The 21,894-nt window shown below is 35.8% G+C and overlaps 1 protein-coding gene across 1 annotated transcript in view; it reads right to left on the reverse strand.

Moving 5' to 3' along the window:
* The window catches only part of NAV3 (neuron navigator 3), a 592,483-nt gene that overhangs the window by 211,121 nt on the left and 359,468 nt on the right, over nt 1-21,894 (reverse strand). Inside the window, 2 exon segments of the mRNA XM_032644349.1 lie at nt 15,348-15,531; nt 19,380-19,452. Of these exon segments, the coding sequence (XP_032500240.1) occupies nt 15,348-15,531; nt 19,380-19,452 (257 nt within the window).

Here is a 21,894-nt window from a genome sequence, read left to right on the forward strand (position 1 = left end):
AACAAAACAATATTAGGCAAGTGTGCAAAAAGTGGTACATTCAAATATCTACCTTCTGTGAATTATTAAATTGAAATGCCAGTCGTAAAGATCTAATATATTGGTTAGTAGCACAGACTCTAAAGCCTGAATACTCTACCTGAATCCCAGCTCAGCTGTTCTCTGTGCCTGTGTCCTCAGGGGTTAAATAAGGATGACAATATTATCTATCTCAAGGTTCTTATAAGGATTAAACTGTAGATCACTTAGAAGGGTGTCTGGTAGAAATAAGTGCTGGAACAGTTAAAAAGAAAATTCAGTGGGATTCAGATGTGCGTTTGGGAGTCCCTGGGTTCACTAAGCCCCCATGTGAGGCTCTATAAATAGTCTGGTGAATTCATTAAAACCTAACTTCCTATGTTCCTACAACTACCCTGCCCTCCTGTGCTTGGTTGGTTGGTTGGTTGGTTGGTTTATTGATTGATTGATTGATTGATTGATTGTGGTACGCGGGCCTCTCACTGTTGTGGCCTCTCCCGTTGCGGAGCACAGGCTCCGGACGCGCAGGCTCAGCGGCCATGGCTCACGGGCCCAGCCGCTCCGCGGCATGTGGGATCTTCCCGGACCGGGGCACGAACCCGTGTCCCCTGCATCGGCAGGCGGACTCTCAACCACTGTGCCACCAGGGAAGCCCCCACCTATCACTTTTGATGCTACTACATTCTTACTCTAAGACCCACAAGCACGGACATCTCAGGACAGTGCCTGAGCTTTTGACTCTGGCTCTCAATCTCCTGGTTTATAATTACTTTGAGACCCGATTTCGTGCAAGCAAATACAATTGTCTTATTCTCCCTCAAAACTCTCTGAATACTACTCACTCTTCTTGTTTTCTAAACTCAACAATATCAAGCCCTATAGGTCCTAATCTTATAAAGAATCATCAGAAAATTGCCCCAATAGGACATCCAAGAACCACCATTCCCAAAACAACACGCACAGGATGAGCCTTCCAGAACCTACAATTCTCAAAACTGTACATAATCCCCCAAGTACCTCAAATACAGAATTTCATAAATGTTCTGTTTTGTGATACAGTCATTAGATGAAAATATAGTTTTGATATGCTTAATGCTATAGTATATTTGCTTTAATATTTCAACCACAGTTTTGTGTTAGATTTTCACTCTAAATGTCATAACTAATTTGAAAGACAGCGGTAAAATGTGTCAGAAATTGAGGCAGTCCTCGATAACAACAACAAAAATAATTTGCCCTTAAGAAGGTAGCAAACAGGCCTCCATAATTCTGAATATATTGCAAAACAACAAAAGGAATTCTCTTGTTTGCTCACTTGACCCATAAATGTTTGTAGTCTCCAGTTTTGTTCTGAGCCCTCCTTTTCTTCCCTAGCTTTATACTCTCTTCCTGAGTAATCTCTTCCATTTCTATAGTTTCAATCAACAAAACATTGCTAAGCCGATGTTCCCAGGTCCATATATCTGGCCCTGACCACTCTTCTGGGCTCCAGAGCCTCATATTAGATATCACCATCTAGAAGTCCCACTGAAATGTCAAATCCATGAAGGCCAAAGCTGAACTTCCTCTCTTCATCTCCTCCTCATCTGTTTCCACCACAGCATTACTATTTTTTCCCTTGTTGAAATACATCACCACCAGTGAGTCAACAAAACTAGAAATGTGATGATTTCTTTGGCCCTTACCTCCAAACAGTCCTCAAATCCATCTTCCTCAGTCCCACCCTCATGCCTATTAACATTAAATTGTTCAAACTCTTGTCTCTATAGCTACAATGTATGACAAACCTGGACCCTCTCACATTTCTCCCCAAAGCACGTTTTTCTCCACCCTGTCACCAAGGTCATGTTCCTAAGTTATAAGCAGCCTCATTTTCCTTCTGCTAAGAAAATTCCTGAAGCAACTTCCTTTACCTTCAAAAAAGAACTCCCAGCTCCTAGAAGGAGCATCCAGAACCCCCATGAATTGGCCTCTGCCTACTTTTCTAGCCTCCCTCTCATCACGCCCTGTGGCAATTTAAACCCAGAGCTACAATCAATTATTAGATGCTCCTGTCATTAAAAGGTGAGCTCTCTATCCCACCCACCCTCCCTTTGAAGCCGGGTGGAATTGTCAGTCCTTCATCTCTTGGGTCACAATACAGTTGGGTCACAGTACAATGTCCCTGAGACAGCCATGCTGGTGAGGCCATATGTAGTCACTGTTCCAGACACGTGAGTGAAGAAGTCACCTCAAAAGTGGATTCTCCAAACACAGGTGTTTTGCTTCGGGGCAGCCTGTGACACTCCAGCCATTCCACCCTTCCCTGTGAAGGTTCCAGAAATAGTGGAGTAGAGACAAGCCATTCCTGATGTGCCCTGTCTGACTCCTAAGCTCACAAAATCCATGAGTATGATAAAATCGTATTGTTCTGTGCCAATATATTTTAAACAGCAAGAGATACCCAGAACACATTTCCACTTCCACTTTCTGCTCAGCCAAAAAGTGGCAGTTTCCTGAAAGTGAAATGGCATTTTCCTCATCAGTGCCTTTGTATGGGCCTTTGTACTCTGTTGGAGTAGTTAGCACACCTCACTGAACCACCTGTTTAAACATCTAGGTCCTCTGTTAGATGATGGGTGAAATAAAAGGTTAAAGCATCACCAGATCTCAGCTGCACATCTAGCATAATTCCTGGCACATAGTGGGGGCTGGATCTTTATTTGTTGAAAGGTCACATCTGAACTTTCAAACCACCAGTAAGAAAGAACCCTGTGCTCTAAGGTAATATATGAAAGATCACTAGAACAATATTGTTTTTCATTAAGCCATGTGGTATTCATGGACTACACACAGTGACTGGTTCATCAAAACATAAAAATAAGCACAAAACAGTAATTTTTAAAATGGATGTATTTAATATAAATATGATAATACACTATGTTTATCACAGCAATCTTTCATATTATGTAGGTTTTTATAACTCCTCATCTATATTAAGAGATTTTACAGAAAATTGTTTTAGAATCAACCATCTTTCCTCCCTTCAGTCTACTTAACTTCAGCCTTGGAGTCACACAAACAGGAGTGGAAATCCCTATACAGAATCCCTCTACAGTCACACCTTTAGTACTCTTGATTCCCAAAGAAAGAGAAAAAATGCTTAATCACAAAATCACATTTGTTCTACTAACAACACTATTCCCAAGGAACCAAGGAGGAATACAAAGAAGCAAATTACACAATATGAGGTAAGAAATATCTTGGGCATAAATTTTGGTGGAAGTTTTTTAACCTCCCAATTTTACTTTTCTTTTGTAAGATGGTATCATGTGAAGAAGACAGGAATTATTTCCTTTCAAATTTACTAAAAAAGGCTTGAGAGAAAATTAGGGATAAAATACCCAAGGTGTATTATAATTAAGTACCTCGGAAGAAAGTCTTAAACTAAGGAGTTTATATAAAATAACAAACATTGAAGATAGTAGAACACACTCACTAAAATTTTTAAGGCTGAGATAGATTGAAATACATTTCCTTATATATCCTATGATTGCTAGAAATGAAACCGTATCTTCAGAATTAATATTTAAAGAATTATTTAAACCAAATTCTTCCTTTAGTATATACGGTTTCCCTTCTGTAGGGTCCTTGTGCAATGTTATAAAATGATAACTGACAAGCTAATAGCTCTAAAAAAGAGGAAAGTGGCCACTTCTGCAAAATATCTTTTGTACCTTAAAACCATACACGCTCCTTTAAAAATATTTAAGACATTTTGTAACAACTATACTCACATCATAGTATGTGATAAAAATATGTTGTCCCTATACATAAATTTTGCTGAGACTTCACTAAAAACAGTTATTGCCTAATCCATAAATGAGTCAGAAGCTTAGCCTTCATCCACATGTGTTTCTTTTTAGCAGCTGGGTGGCTGAAATATCATCCTGATTACATGTGAGACAGGTTACTGTGATAACTTATCCCATTAGCGAAAGATGGCATGTAAATCTATTATAACCTCTGTCTTATCTTAAATTTCAACTGACAGTTAATAAGGCCACCTGCATGGTCTGCTTTTGAGGGATCTCAAAACAGTAACTAAAGAGGGAGATGCCTGGCTAGGATATTACTGCATCAAAGTCTCATGCTCTTTTAGGAATGGAGAACTTCAAGATAAAGAACTCAGGAAAACAGGCTCACATTTCTCTCACACTGATACCATAAATTAGATTTTCACACTGCTTTTACTTACATGTAGCTCAAAACACTATGCTCCTGCATGGATCTTTTCCATTTACAACTTTCAATGTGGAGTAAAATTATATCTCAATGCATTCAGTGCTCCATTCTAAAAGCTCAATTTAATGCAACCGCCTTAAAAAAAACTGGACCCTGAATACCGCTAGACAAAACTATTTTTTTAATTTAACTTTTATTTTATATTGGGATATAGTTGACTTCAATATTGTGTTAGTTTCAGGTGTACAGCAAGGTGATTTAGATATACATATATATATATCCATTCTCTCTCAGATTATTTTCCCATATAGGTTATTACTAATTTTTAAGCTAAAAATATAAACAAACTTTGGCAAAGACTACCCTGATGAGTGAAAAAATCTGGATTATTTAATACTTCTGAAGATTTAAAAAGTAAGGGGACACGGGTTCAAGCCCCAGTCCGGGAAGATCCCACATGCCGTGAGCAACTAAGCGCGTGCACCACAACTACTGAGCCTGCGCTCTAGAGCCCACGAGCTACAACTACTGAGCCCGTGTGCCCCAACTACTGAAGCCTGGGCACCTAGAGCCCGTGCTCCACAACAAGAGAAGCCACCGCGTCGAGAAGCCCGCGCACCACAACGTAGAGTAGCTCCCGCTCGCCGCAACTAGAGAAAGCCCGTGTGCAGCAGCAATGAAGACCCAATGCGGCCAAAAATAAAATAAATAAATAAAAGTATTGTAGGAAGCACAGACTATGTTAAACTATTTCCCAGTACCCATGTTCATGAAAATGAACTTAATTATTATGCTTATAAAATAATTATATAAATGTTTGAAGATCTAGAAGAAAGTCTATTTTAGAGAGTCCTTATAATTGGGCTCCTCTCAATTTACTGCAAAGCAAATGTAATCATTAATACAGTCAGTTTCATATCATTTAGGGATAACTGGGGTCTCAAAACATCTCTGATGGTGGAATCTGGTCTAGAGTCTGCCCCCACTTGTGAGGAGAGAAAGCTGGTTTTATTTACACATCTTTTGAGACTGAGAAGTCAATTAGAAAGGGGTGGGTGCTATGAGTGGTCAGCAGCAGAAGCACAGGAAATGGGAGTGTGAAGAGGCAATGTTGACAGTGCGCTTTGTAATGAAGAAGGACTTTTAACCAATGGCAAGACTATCTCAGCTGCAGAAACATGCAAGTCCCCCAAATTCAATTCTATGCTCACCCAGTCATCCCCTGATTACAATTTGTCTTTCTCTGTAGACCTGGTGACAGGAAAACATTCAATGGTCATACTGACACAATTATTATAGTTTTTGTGACAGATGCATTTCTCCATTGTAAGACAATAAGTTGAACCTTTGAGACAGATTTTAGTGGAAAACAGATTAATACATAATAATTTCATATGGTATAAAATTGCAGATATAATAATCAACTCTACATTATCAGTGCTCTATTTGAGAAGAGTGCCCCAGAAATAGTAAAGATCAAATAGAACCAAACAATGTCTAGTGTTTGGGAGACAATGTTCATGCAATATATAAACAGGATATCAAAATGTCCTGGAGTAAAATGTTAAAGAAATAAATCACAAATTAGCTATTCTGAGTAACGGCTCTGTGATGATACATGAATCATATATTTGGTAATTACAAGAGAAAATTATGAAACATTGGCTTACCATTGTTTTTATCGAGACATTTATGTCAGAGAGCACAAGTCAAATTCTCTAAATTAGGAGTGAGTCTAATACTTTATAATATATATTATATTCTCACCATTCCCTTGGAAAGATGGAGTATAACTGTGATGTTTGCATTTTCTGCCTGGAGAAATCAATTACTTAGTTAAAGAAAAAAAAAGTTATCAGAATGGTTCTGTCAATGAATGTGATGCCATTAACATGTTGATAAACAATATTAAGGTTTAAGTTCACAACATCAAAGGATAACATGATAGATAAAAGGGGCCATCAATGACCAAGAGACTTCAGCAGCTTTTGGAGAACTGAAAATAAATGAAGTATTTTTGATGTGGAACACATAGCCTCCATGTGTTCTCCATCAAAATGAACACAGAAGCCTCATCCTACTATGCGCATGGAGGGAGGATTCAGTCTGTAAGAACGAGGGAGGCTGGACTAGGAAATTTCAGAAAAGACGAAGGGGATATAAAAAGAGGGAGATTAATCGAACATCCATGTCAATTACTATTGATGACCACTCCATGGCCAGACACAAACAAATCAATTAACCATCCAAACAAACAAGAAGTGATTTTAACTATAATAACTGAATAATCAAAGAAAACAAATGCCAGCAAAAAGGGGTCTCTCAATATACCTGGACTGACATCCCTCTAGAGCATCATTAAAGGAGCTATGGCCTATTCTTTTTTTTCAAACCAAAGTGTATTGCTCAGCCATTGAAAAGAATAAAATAGTGCCATGTGCAGCAACACGGATGGACCTGGAGATTATCATACTAAGTGAAGTAAATCACACAGGGAAAGACAAATGTCATATGATATCACTTATATGTAGAATCTAAAAAAATTGATACAAATGAACTTATTTACAAAATAGAAACAGACTCACAGACTTGGAGAACAAACTTCCCCCAGGGGGTAAGGGTGGAAGGGGGAGGATTGATTGGGAGTTTGGGATTGATATGTACATACTGCTATATTTATTTTAAACAGATAACCAATAAATTAGAATTACTTTCTAAAACAAATAAATAAATTGAAGTGTGTAGTTGATACACAATAAGTTTCAAGTGTACAACACAGTGATTCATAATTTTTAAAGGTTATATTCCAATTATAGTTATTATAAAATACTGGCTATAGTCCCTGTGTTGTACAATATATCCTTGTAGCTTATTTATTTTATACATGGTAGCTTGTACCTCTTAATCCCCTACCCTTATCTTGCCCCTTCCCCCTTCACTCTGCCCACTGGTAGCCACTAGTTTGTTCTCTGCATTTGTGGATCTGTTTCTTTTTCTTTATATTCACTAGTTTGTTTTGTTTTTTTAGATTCCACATGTAAGTGATATTATGCAGTATTTGTGTTTCTCTGCCTTACTTACTTCACTTAGCATAATACCCTCCAAGTCCATGCATGTTGTTGGAAATGGCATTATTTCATTCTTTTTTATGGCTGAATAATATTCCAATGTGTGTGTGTGTGTGTGTGTGTGTGTGTGTGTGTGTATACACATATATACACACACAATATCTTCTTTACCCTTTCATCTGTTGATGGACACTTAGGTTACCTCCATATCTTGGCAATTATAAACAATGCTGCTATGAACACTAAGGTGCATGTATCTTTTCGAATAAGTGTTTTGGGGTTTTTTTGGATAGATACCCAGGAATGGAATTGCTGGTTCTATGACCCTTTTTGCTCAGTATCATCTGAGTGAGGACTTTCCCAGAAGCCTGTTGAAATGTGCAGAAATATGGCTCCTACACATCTTATTTCTCCTTTTCTGATTTATGCCTCTCTACCATCAGCTGTCCAATTACTAGTACATATTTAAATTTTTAATTGTTTGTCTATCACTAAATGTAAGCTTCAAAAGAGCAAGGATTCTTCGATTTCTTTTGTCCTCTGTTGTATCTCCAACGCTTAGAAGAGTGCCTGGAACACACTAAGTGCTTCATAAACATTTGTTGAATATATTAATGGGGGATGGGAGAGATGGGAGAGTGTGTACATCAAAAGATAATGATCAAATTAATGAATAAAAATTAGTGGTAGTAGTATTTTATTTAGCTATAAGGGAATACTTACTAAAGGAAATATCTAAAATAATTAATGGGGTTACCTCTCTGTAGCTAGACCAGGCTTGGGAAGGTCTGAGCATTGGGCCGTCATTTTTAAATCATAAGGATATTATTACTTTGAATTACATTTATGTATTTAGTAGAAGTCAGAAGTGTAATGGACAGAATTGATCAAAGAAAGTGAGAGAGGAAGGAACAGTGATGAGGTTGACTTGAGGTTTTTAATGTGGGTCAATATATTTCATTATATATGTGATATGAACTAGAAGTGGGAGGAGGAAAGATGAAGGTGGCTGGTTTGAGTGCCTGTTACATGCTAAGGGCTGTGCTAAGGAGGAACTTTAAACACAAATTATGTCAGGTGGTCTTCTCAATACCCTTTTGAGAAGGTTACCACTATTCTAATATGAGGTAAGAAACCTCGTATTTGAGCAGGTTAAAATTACTTGCCTCATGCCACATCACTGGGAATTGGTTGGCAGAATTGAAAACCATGTTTGCCTGACTCTAAAATAACCAACACTATACAGACGCTGCTTCATCATAACAACAGAACCATGAGTGGTTGTCAAGCTTTGAAAATAATGGACTAGAAGCACAGAACATAAGCAGTGTGTGTATGTGTGTGTGTACATACTCTTAGTATTACACCCTTTCTTGGTTTCCTCCATCAGTCAATTAAAGAATAATTTCTTTCCCTTCAATTATTTCTCTCTAGGAATAAAAAATTCTGTTATTTAAAAGGAGATTCATAAATGTCGTTTTTGTTTGTTTCATTTTCTTTAAAGTTTAATTGATTCACTGTCTTTTATGAAGAGCACACTATAGGCCACAACACAGAGCTCAATTAAGCAACTAATTGAAGCCAGGTTCATGAGGGCTTAAATTACCAGAGCCTTCCTGTCATCTTAAATTAAACTTCCTTATATACTTCTCAAGATTTATAACCCCAGGCTGAAAAGCTGTAAACCATCCCAGTTTCAGAGTGAATCTCCCAGAAGGAAATGATGTTTCCTGGAAAAGAGGAAGGCAAATGTCCTCCATGGAAGAAGGCTCCAAAAGCAATGTGTGTGGCAGGGGTCATGGGAGCCTCGAGAAGGGGCTGCAAAGGGAACAGACAAGTCACTCAAATAGCATGTGCCCAGAGATTTTGCAATTTGACTTGTGAGTCCTATAGGAAGGAGCAAATTTATCTAAACAGCAAGTGGACACATTCTTGACTTTCTCCTACAAAATGAAAAGCAGAAGGGCAAATGATTTTCTGTGGAGACCATAACCTCCCAAAATCCCAAAACAGCTCTTATTTTAGTTGAGAAAGACTTATTATCACTGCCTTTAACACTCTATCACCTATCTATGTAACTCCTTACCTACGCTTTCACATGCATTTTGTTTCTTTTTTACATGTTTTAATTCTCTATAATATAAAAATACGTGTTCATGTGATTCAAAAATCACTGTTTTGGGATTGGTACAATTCACCAACTATTTAATAACGGGATGGGAAATCATTTAATAATGTAGACAAAAATTAAGCTAAAAGGCCTGTATTCTAAGGAAAATCACCTCCCTTTTTTAAACTTCTGGCAAATAGAAAACATTTTTTATGTATACTATTACCCTAACATCTCATGTATAGCCAGACCAGTACATAAGAAAAATGAATTTTCATTTTATAATTTTCCTTCACTATAATGTTTTACTAGATATTCTCAGGAAAATTAGACATTCATGACATGATTTCTGCTCAGTGCTGGCTGGTCTCACGTGCCAGGCACTGTGTACGGTTTTGGTGAAATTGAACTTTCTGTTACTTTTCATGTCAACTAGAATTCTGCCAAAATACACATATGTAAAAATATGATTAGCAGAAATATCCTGAATGTCTATGACATATTTGCTGATGGAAATGAATTTTCTGAGTTTGAAAATTATAGGATTCATGTCTACCTTGTTTTTTGAATAAGAAGTACTATTTTCCCCATCTCCTGGTTAATGCCTATAGAAGATAACTATGATCACAACTCTTACATAAGATTTTTAGTACTTTATATTAAAACAGTTCTCATACTTTTTCCAGTTGGGTAGACAAAGGGCCTTTAATATACTCTTCAAAATAAAATGAAGCGCCAGAAAAATAAAAGAAATTGATTTTATATTTTATATTAAATAAATGCAAACAGGATACTTAACATTCTTTAATATAGCGAAATATTTCAGCTTTACCTATGTTAAGTCCTTCCAAAGATCACTGAAATAGAGAAAAATTAATTTTTATATGAAATATGTTCAAATTTTTGAGATTGCTGAAGGACTGAGGAAATTTAGAATGAGTCGCAGCTTTACTTTAATACACATACTACAAGTAGATAATTCAAGTCAAATGATAAACAGATCAGTGATCAAGGAACAAGACTGCCCTCACATGTCATCATTAAACTTACACCAACCATATGTCATTTTAGGGTTAATTCAGAACATAGGTCTTTCAACAGTATTTTTCCCTTTGTAATATTAGTTTATGTTGACGAGGTAAGAACTTCTGTATTAATATTATTTACTAACAAAACAAATTAGTAATTTGGACATTTTAAAGATAATACGTTTGTGTCGGATTAGTTGTGGCATTCATTTTTTTAACCAGCCTTTAATTAAAAATTTTAAACTCTGCACTAGCTGTAAATTAGAGGCATCATTTCTTAATACTAGATCAGATATCTTCTTTCGTTGTCTAAACCAAACATGACAGAGAAGACAGGAGTTATAAACATGCAAGTCTTTAAGCTATCAATGATATTTCATAGCCCAAACACTTCACTCATGTTACCTATTACTTTTTGTGGTACCAAAATGCTAATGATCTTGGTAATCTGCTTTCTTATCCCGCAAAACAGAAACCACATATTGGTAAAGGAATGGTACTCCACAGAGGCAGCAACACTGATAGCAGTGAATTAATGAATGACAGCCAGAAAACAAAGGGAACAAAATATTTATAATAAATAGGTAAAAGACCAAAGAGGTATATAGTCAGGCATCAACGAGGATGGAAGCAAATAGTTCCATCACACTTGGATAAGGTCTGATGGTTCCACTATATATCATTCTGAAACTAACTGTAGTTCAATATCATGACCACCCAAGAATCAAGAACATTTTATCTTTATTATAGCAGTTTTGTAATACACACAATTCTCGTTTTAAATGACGTACCATTGCAATTGTGAATGTTAGAAAGTTTTCCTACCTAAAATTAGAAGCAGCTATAATAAAGGTTCATTCATTCTTAACTCATTTCAGAAATCATTACTAAGGACGTACTGTGTGTAAGGTTCTGGGCTAATCCCCTGAAATACAGAAGTGGTTAAAATGTAAAGATACTGCTGTCCTCACAGTGCTTACATTCCAGAGGGGAGGAAGTGGCAATAATAAACAATGAATATAATAAATAAGTTGTAGGTTAGAGAGGGGTTAGAGCTACAGAAAAGAAGGAAAACTACAGCAACCATGATGTGGAGTGCAGATGGGCACACTGCAGTGTTAAAAGAGAAGTTAAGGTCAGCATCAGTGAGAAGGCAACACTAGAGCAGTTGACTTGCAGGAGGTGAGAGATTCAGCCAAGTGGCTATCAGAGGAAGAGCATTCCAGGCAAAGGAATCAGCTACAACGTATTTCCTAAGCGGGGAGCAAGCCTAGTCTATTTGACACCATGGCAGGGCTTTGAGCAAAAGAGTGACATCTGACAGGTATGTTCAAAGAGTTTTGTAGATACTGACCCACTGAACCCCCAGAACGATTTCATGAAATCAGTGCCATTTTTTATACCCTTTTAGCAGATGAGAACCTGAAGCATAGAGAAGTTAGGTAAGTTGCCCAAGGTCACACAATTAGGAAGTGGTGGAACTGGGATCCAAGTGCAGGCAGTCTGATTCTAGAGGTGAGCTCTTTTTTTTTTTTTTTGCGGTACGCAGGCCTCTCACTGCCGTGGCCTCTCCCGTTGCGGAGCACAGGCTCCGGACGCGCAGGCTCAGCGGCCATGGCCCACGGGCCCAGCTGCTCCGCGGCACCTGGGATCTTCCCAGACCGGGGCACGAACCCGTGTCCCCTTAATTGGCAGGCGGGCTCTCAACCACTGAGCCACCAGGGAAGCCCTAGAGGTGAGCTCTTAACAAGGAGATATTCAGTCCTTGAACAGGACACACACAGGCACGCATGCTCGCTCACATGCGCACAACCCCCGCCCCCCACACACTCAAGAGTGGAGAGGAAGCTGAGAAGCCAGAAGAGGAGAGTTTGTTATCCACATTCTATGTCTCTTGGTCCACATTTTATTTTCTCTCTTGTATATTTTACTTGTTAACCTTTAGATCAAAATGTCTGTTTAAATGAAAGATGTTCAAACTGACTGAAAACATTTGGGGTTACTCTCAAAAGAGTAAAACAAATGAGCAATTCTTAATGTATAAAATAAATATTGTGGAAATTATTGTGGAGTTATGTCAATTTACTTTAAATAAACAAAGAGAACAAAACAAAAATACTCTCATGAAACAATGTGCACTAAAATTATTTTAGGTCTACAGAGAAAAATACAAGAACATTTTTCTGGCTAAATATCCAGAATAATATAGCCACCAGTCATTCAAGCTATTCACTTGGGAAGAGCTTTGGAATCAACAGAAAGGCTTCATAAATCATGATCTATGACTCTCATCTCATGTAAATGAAGATAATGTGTCACTGAGATTCTTTTCCATGTTAATTATTTTGGTTCTATTGTATAGACACTTACTCCTTTCCTATGTATACTATCAATACAGGCTTTGAAAAATGCTTAGGTACATTGTTATATTTAAGTTCACAGAGATTATAATTCATACACTATTTCACTATGTCAAATCTATACAAATGGAAATAAGCATTAATATCTGAAATATAACATTCTCCAAAACATAGAATAAATTCTGTTAAAATGAAGACTTGGAGCTCCTCTTTATCACGGTGCTAACTAAGTACTACGCTACCTTTAGTACAGTAACTACTCTGCATTTATTAAATCAACAATCCAAAAAGTAACCAAATCCAATTTTTCAAAAGAAAAAATTATTTAACAGTCTATCTCAGAATTAAAGGATGCTGGTGAAAAGAATGCTTTTCATAAGCTTTCACTAAAAAAAAAATAAGATAGCTCTCCCCAAGATGGTATAAAATGACCATGCCTATTATACATAGGTCTATATTTTAAAATATAATACAGTTTCATAATATCCATGCATATCCAGCAAGAAGAGAAAAAAATTTCCCCCAACGGGTCATAACCACTGAGAAATGTGGGGCAAGAAACTCCACATGGCAGATACAGAAATAAAGTGAGGGAAAGCAATGACAAATGATATCTCATCTCACTTCCAGAGTCAACATCCTTTGCACAATACCACTTTACTTCCTATATTTTTCCAGCTACCATTCTTGCTTCTTGTCCGTTCAAATGGCTTAAACCAAACTCTAGGAAATATTATTTCTGGCAGTTTTCAAAATCTAGATCTCTTTCTACCAACCACCACTTCCCCCAAAAAATTAATAATAAAAAATATATTTTATTTTTTCTCCTTCTCTATTCTTAAGGAAATCTAAAGAACTTATACTGTAGAGAATGTTTTTTTCACTTTGATTCCTGCACAATTTCACATGACATCACAAAATACCAAGACAAGCTTAAAGAACAGAAGCACATCTGCATTACTTAGTAAAAACAAATATCCCTTATCATTCCATGGCCTTTGTAGTATACTCCATATTTTTTGGTGAAACTGTGATTTTTCTTTATTAATAATTCACTAATGAGTAAAATTTGCCAAAGGAAATGAGTTTACATGGCTGTACAGAGACAGAAATAATGCTTAATATGAAGTGAGGGATGGTTGACAGATGAAAGAGAAGGGGATTTCTGAGCTGCTGAATATTGACAATAAGTGGGAAGTGGTTTGTGAATGTATCTTGGAATTTTATGTTAGCTTTCTGAGTCAATACTAATTGCCAAAAACAAACTCAAGGCAAACTGTATTATTAGGTTTTAGGCTTGGCTTCTAAGATGGAAAAAGTTAAATATTTACATATGTGTGATACAGTGTGTATATTTTAGTAGACGATAAAAGAGTATTTTCATATTGGACATTCTCCCTCCTTAAGAAAAATGATCATAGCTATGTATGCCATAGAGCTAATGATCTGATAACCCGAAAATTGATCAGAAACATATGAGTAATTTGCATGAAACCTGTTAACTTAATTACGTTCTGTGATCATTTTTTGATGTGTCAACTTAGCTAGGTTTATTTAGTTCCACTCAACACCAATCTGGGTGTCGCTGTGAAAGCACTTTGTGGATGTGGTTAAAGTCCATAGCAGTGGACTTTAAGTAAGGGAGATAATCCTAGATTATTACTAGGATAGCAGGCCTGACTCACTCCTTGAAAGGTCTTAAAAGTGGGAGTGTGGCCTCCTTGAGAGACGAAATTCCACCAGTTTATAGCGGTTTCAGCTCGTGCTAAGAGTGTCAGCCTGTCTTCCTGCTGGGCTGCCCTCAGGATTTCAGACTTGCCTAGCCAGCCCCCATTATCATGTGAATCAATTCTTTAAAATAAATCTGTTTGCACTCTTTCTTACTGATTCTGCTTCTCTAGCTGAATCATGACTGATATAGTTCCAAACTGGAAAAAAGGCAGGAACAAAAGAGTAAAGGAAGCTGCAGTGGTTTGTCAGCACCCCACACCAGCTGTGTCTACATGCACCCACAGACTCAAGTCAGACAAACAATGTGTGTATAGAAACTCACACACACGTATACACGCACATGCATGCACAATCTCACATCAAAATGGTATGTTCCCAAACACTCAAACTCCTATGTTTAACAGACCTGAAATTTTTGACAGATGTAACGATTTAATCGATCAAAAGCATCAACCAAAGAAAACTACACAACTGGAGACTAGGATTCAGAAAGCACATTCTAAACAATAACTTGTAGAAGGAAGGAACTCTGATATACTACTTACAAGAAAGACACTTCACACATTTTGATACAAACCACAATCACCTTCAGAAAACAAACACAAATATTTCATCTAAAAAGTGATAAGTGTTGGTCATCCAACCAACAGAAGAGTGGTTTTAAATTCTGTAATGTTAATCAAAGAATCCCAACACTTTGATACAACTATATAAATATGTTTTCCAAACCCGCAAACAAAAACTTATTAAAAACAAGCTGTAGCAAGATAAATTCATTCTAAACACATTCCCCGCTTCCCTTCCTTACCTGGACTGCATATCTTGCTGGGTTTTGGCCTGACTGGCTTCTGCCTGAGGGGAGGTGTGGGTGACCCGCTGCTGAAGCTCCACCAAGGACTGGTAATACTGCTGCTGGTGATGCTGCTGCTGCTTGTAGCGAGACAAACTGAAAAACAGCCCTAGAATGGCTTTTAAGTTTCCATTTCTTATTTCTGTATCAAGTGGAAAATATAAAAACAGTATCACAGAAAATGATTATTTTTTACAAATGAAATTCTAGAAGCAAGCCTCTTAGGCTAAATCTACGGAGACAGAAATACAACTTGATTTTCTCAGTCACAGATTTAAGCAAATCTGATTTTCTGAAACATGCTAGCATTTCCAAGTAGCTTGGAAATTTCAGGGAGAGAGGGAAGGGATGAAGCATAGAGAGAACAGAGCTTACTCAAGTGATGTTCTTTGCTGACCCTGAACGGCAGTTTTTCTAGAGTTAGTTTCTTCATGGAAATGGATGGGCTCTCAGTCTTGCGCTAATCATTTGGTTTAGCACTCTGCTTCCCTCACAAACACACACAGCTGTTACCAACACAGTGGTGGCTACGAGCTAGAGAAAGAAAGCCACTGAAATGCTGGTTGTCCTACATTATAAATACTGATGTTACGGGTGCACCTCATAATAGCAACTAGATTTATAACTGTTAGCACAATTCTAAATCACCCACCAACCAATTCATTTTCAAAAATATATGTATATGTCCTCCAAAAAGCAGACTACATCATAGGTATCCATTTTTAATGCTCCGATTCTTTTATTTTTAATTTATGTTACATAGTAATAAATATTAAAGATCACCTTACTCATGACTCTAGATAACATAATTGAATAAATGTAAGTGGAGTTCCTAGTCCTAACACATGGAGCTCCTGTGTAAGTTTTTCTAATACTGAATAAAAAATTAAATGCACGAAGTAGGCTACAACATGAGCCTACATTTTCCTCCTGCAGCTATAATTTTAAAATTAGAAAATGAGATGCAAGTAAAGCTTGATATAATGCTACACAACCTATAATCATAATTTAAATGAAACTTGCTATTGGCAATAAAATATATCCTCCTTTGAGGTCAAGGTTTTATGTCTCCTTTTTGGAATTTAGAAACATTAATAAACTACTTAGATTTCTTGCTCTCTGATGGTTTATAATGCCACACACACTATGCTGTGGAATCATTCATATAAAATGAGGCTGAATTGTTATAAGCCCCCAATCTTCCTCACAGGGGTCATAACATATAAGTGTTGGCTTGTTCAATATAAAGCTACAGTGAGAAAGTATTAATTTTCTCCTGTAAACCTGACTGATCTTATTGAAAGAGGTTTTTTTAACTTCTTATTTTATTACTATGCATGTTTAATCAATTTAGAGAATCATTTTGGGCATCCATATATTTTTAGGAGATAAATAAAAAGCAAGAGGTTTATGTTAATAAAAGATATCATGTTACACTCCCTAACACCATACACAAAAATAAACTCAAAATGGATTAAAGACCTAAATGTAAGACTGAACACTATAAAACTCTTAGAGGAAAACACAGGCAGAACACTCTATGACATAAATCACAGCAAGATCCTTTTGGACCCACCTCCTAGACAAATGGAAATAAAAACAAAAATAAACAAGTGGGACCTAATGAAACTTGAAAGCTTTTGCACAGCCAAGGAAACCATAAACAAGACGAAAAGACAACCCTCAGAATGGGAGAAAATATTTGCAAACGAATCAACGGACAAAGGATTAATCTCCAAAATATACAAGCAGTTCACGCAGCTCAATATCAAAAAAACGAACAACCCAATCCAAAAATGGGCAGAAGATCTAAATAGACATTTCTCCAAAGAAGATATACAGATTGCCAACAAACACATGAAAGGATGCTCAACATCACTAATCATTAGAGAAATGCAAATCCAAACTACAACGAGGTTATCACCTCACACCAGTCAGAATGGCCATCATCAAAAAATCTACAAACAATAAATGCTGGAGAGGGTTTGGAGAAAAGGGAACCCTCTTGCACTGTTGGTGGGAATGTAAATTGATACAGCCACTATGGAGAACAGTATGGAGGTTCCTTAAAAAGCTAAAAACAGAACTACCATATGACCCAGCAATCCTACTACTGGGCATATACCGTGAGAAAAACATAATTCAAAACGAGTCATGTACCACAATGTTTATTGAAGCCCTATTTACAATAGCCAAGACATGGCAGCAGCCTACGTGTCCATCAACAGATGAATGGATAAAGAAGACATGGTACATATATACAATGGAATATTACTCAGCCATAAAAAGGAACGAAACTGAGTTATTTGTAGTGAGGTGGATGGACCTAGAGTCTGTCATACAGAGTGAAGTAAGTCAGAAAGAGAAAAACAAATACCATGTGCTAACACATATATATGTAATCTAAAAAAAAAAACAAGGGTTCTGAAGAACTCAGGGGCAGGACAGGGATAAAGATGCAGATGTAGAAAATGGACTTGAGGACACGGGTTTGGGGGAGAAAGGTAAGCTGGGATGAAGTGAGAGAGTGGCACTGGCATATATACACTACTAAATGTAAAATAGCTAGTGGGAAGCAGCTGCATAGCACAGGGAGATCAGCTTGGTGCTTTGTGACTATCTAGAGTGGTGGGATAGGGAGGGTGGGAGGGAGAGGCAAGAGGAAGGGGATATGGGGATATATGTATACGTATAGCTGATTCACTTTGTTATACAGTAGAAAGTAACACAACACTGTAAAGCAGTTATACTCCAATAAAGATGTTTAAAAAAAAGTATGAAAAAACAAAACAAAGCAAAACAAAAAGATGTCATGTTATACGGAAGAGACATAAAACGAATAAATGGTAACATTTCTCACCAACTTTAACCACTTAGAAAGTAAAGTATTATCCTGGAGGATTTTACCAAATTTTCTTCTAAGTAACAGAACCATGAGTTAGGTTTGAACATAAGTTTTTTGCCATTAAATATGTAATTTAATATTAAACATCATGATGACATATACAGATAAAGGATTAAAGAAATTTAAAATTTAAACAGTGAAGAAAAATTGACAAACGTAAATATTTCTAGTACATGTCCATAATATTTCAGAAGTCACACAATTCCTCTTTTTCCAATGGCAGCAAACTTTGAGCAGCTGAGAATTGTCTAATATTTCTACTATCTGTGGGGGAAAAAGGCTTTTCAGAGTAAGCTGACTGTAGTAGAAACAAGAAGCAACATAAATTGTCAAAAGTGTTTCATCATAAAATTCTAATTAAAAATGGTTGTTGCTGATACAGATCTCAAAGGACTTGGTATTTCAAAACTTTAGCAATTGGTTTTTGTTAATAGTACTAAATTGAAAATTTTGCAAAGGCTTCCTAAAAATATATGTGGAAGAAAAACAAATGCAGAAAAAACAATAACAGATCTAGTTTTCTTTTTCCACTTTTCTATATTTCAATGTCAGTGATGATCTTTTAAACATTTAAAAATTTTAAGGCCTTTACAAAGAACAGTTATTAATACTGTTAGTGCTAATTAAGTAAGAACTCCTGATGACTTATTTAAAATTAACAAATATTTAGACTTGGACTACCAACTTGATCAAATTATAGAATTGTTATTGATAAAATATTTGAGCATTAATTATACTACTTTAACTGTATTTATGTCCATCTACTGTATTTATTATCCAGCATTATCTATCTATCCATCCATCTACTTAAGACTCTACAAACACTACCAACTGGTAATAACATAAAGATATTTTGTTAATATGTCCCCCTCCCATAATGTAAAGAACAATTTTGGCAAAATCTGGAACATACCTACATAAGGCGTACATTAATAACCATTGAATTTATGTTTCTATTATTTTGGAAACTTTACTGATTTCCTTTCTTGTATTAGGGGCTATGTACTCCCACTTTACATTTCTAGCATTATAAAAAGTCTTTTACAAACATGGATGCCATTTGTGACAACTGTGCTTTTTCTTACCTTCAGCGGATAGACCTTGAACATTTACTCCTCTGGCTGCTAGAAAACTAAGGCAGACATCAACATTTTCAATCTGCAACATGAAAAACAGTGAAAAAGTAACTTAGAAGGTTATTTTTAAATAAATAAATGAGCTAGAATGAAGCCAGAGAGAAAGATAAAGAAAGAATGAATACTTTACATTCATTTCATACTAGAGGTCTTTAATCAGATTTTAACTAGAATTATTTTGGTTAATTGCAGAATGAATATAAAGATTGCATTGTCCGATTTAGTACTTACAAACAATTCATAAAGGCCTGACCAAGAATGGCATTCTTACAGATTAGCAACCCACCTACTTAACATAAAACCAGACTGATTTTGTGCTTCACAAACAAGTCTCAACTAAAGTATCCAAATAGGAGGAGACTCCTGTTTCTGTGAGTTAGAATACTAGGATGTGGGTAACTGAGATTCGAACAGTAATATTTGGTAAGTATGCCAAAAGATAAGGGTTGATATACATGAAAGAAATGAAGCATATTTTCATCCTAAATCATAGAAATTCTTTATTTTAAAAACTGTATTTGTACTTCTACAGTTGCTAATTCTCTGCTTAAATATAGGCATTGCCTTTGTAATTTAAAAGAGTGATGCCACTGCTTTTGAACAGTTCATTGCAACATGATAGCCAGTGATTAACCATTTAGGGTGAGAAGCAAAAAAAAAAAAAAAAAAAGACTAATTTATGTTAATTCATGGGCTGATTTCAGTATTAGTTATGGCATTATGTAGCAAAGTTAAATAGCTAAGACTTTTTAAAAGAATGTAGGAAACTAGAAAGTTCCAGTTCTTTGTGAGTCATCTCCCTGGGTTTTGTGGTATTCCATAAATCTTGAAATTCTAAAGTAAATAAGAGATTTAAAGTTAATACTTGGCAAGGTACTGTTTTCTGTCTTATTAAATTCTCATCAAAAGCTATGCAGGAGGACATACAAAGTTTTGCCAATGTCCTCTTTAGCTGAGCTTCATAGGAAGGTCAAAATGTCTGTTAAAGAAAATAAAAAGAAAAAAAATATATTCCAGAATCTGTCTTTATAAAATGGACAACTGTTTATGTTCCTTTTTAAATGTAATTTTGTGCAAAATTAAAGTAATAATATCCAATGAGAGGTTCTTTACTTCAAAATGATTGCAGCCAAGGTATACACATTTGCTTTGAGAAAAAAATAACTTCTTGATTCGTTTCAAAATAAGTTTTACTGAAAGAATGATAGAGTTGAAGACGCTGAATGTTACATGACCAAGTGGACCTTCTCGTTCTACTTGTCAACGTCTAAATATCCAAAAAAACCTATGGTTCTGGAATCCACTTCAAATTCTTTCCTTCACATTTCACTTTGCTATTAGAAAATAAGATAACATAAAGGAAAGAAAAGTGTAACAAACAGAATATACTACTGTGTCTACCCAGTGTGTTCTTTAAAAAAATTTTTTTCAGGTTGATTAAAAGTAAAGGATGCCAAATAATTATTGTGGCCTAATATTAAGACAGAGAATTGAGCTGAGTATTTTTGAATGTTTGCTGCAACAATTATTATTGATATTATTAATTTTACACCAATTATATGAATTTTATAGAAAGTAAGAAGATTTCTGGCCCAAATATATATAATTTACTGCAAAATGTATTTTTATTATACATAAACAGATTAGTTCATTGGAAGACCAAGAAAATATTCATGAACAGTGTCTGTAATTAAGTGTAAAATGGCTTTTTTGGCTGTTCAAACAGAATAAAAAATAAAACTGCTGTCTAGATTGGGTATTAGAGACAAACAACTCTCTCTCAATATGCACCATAAATTAGAAGGGGAAATTAAAAGGGTCCTAGTAGAGAAAAGAAAAAAATACTCAAAATATACCTTACATTCCTTTCATATCTATTTATCAGAAGCATTCAACCTTTTGTCATAGTCCTTTACAGTCATTCACTATGAGCACCAACAATTTGAGGTAGTTAATTCCGTTTCCCATCTTACTATAGCAGGTAAGTAACAGCAACAGATAAGTACTTGAATACAAAATCTCCAGTATGACTATTAAAGGATAGTTCATTACACTTTATTTATTCACCAATTTTTGTTTTTGGTCATAATTAATTTTCCAACAATGTAACAACATAACAAACAAAACTTAAGAAAATAATATCCTCTCCCTACCTAACTCCAAAGTCATCTATAATTTCAATCATGCTTGTTGGTACTACTTACATTTTTTACCCAGTGATGTTATAATAAAAGAAAATGGCTATGAGAAATGTTGTTAAATGTCATTTATATGTTTAGTTTCCTTGTCAGAGGCATACTCTAAAATAATTTGAGAATACTTTCTACCTATATAATAATATATTTTGGTTAATGATTATTTTTATTTTAATAAATTTGAGAAATTAGTTTCTCATAATTCCTGCTTTAAAATAAGATTGTCCCCTCACATTTCCCAGTTAAATATTTATAAATACTGCTTTAGT

The sequence above is a fragment of the Phocoena sinus genome, chromosome 10, assembly GCF_008692025.1.
Source record: "Phocoena sinus isolate mPhoSin1 chromosome 10, mPhoSin1.pri, whole genome shotgun sequence".
In the NCBI taxonomy this organism is placed as follows: Eukaryota; Metazoa; Chordata; class Mammalia; order Artiodactyla; family Phocoenidae; genus Phocoena; species Phocoena sinus.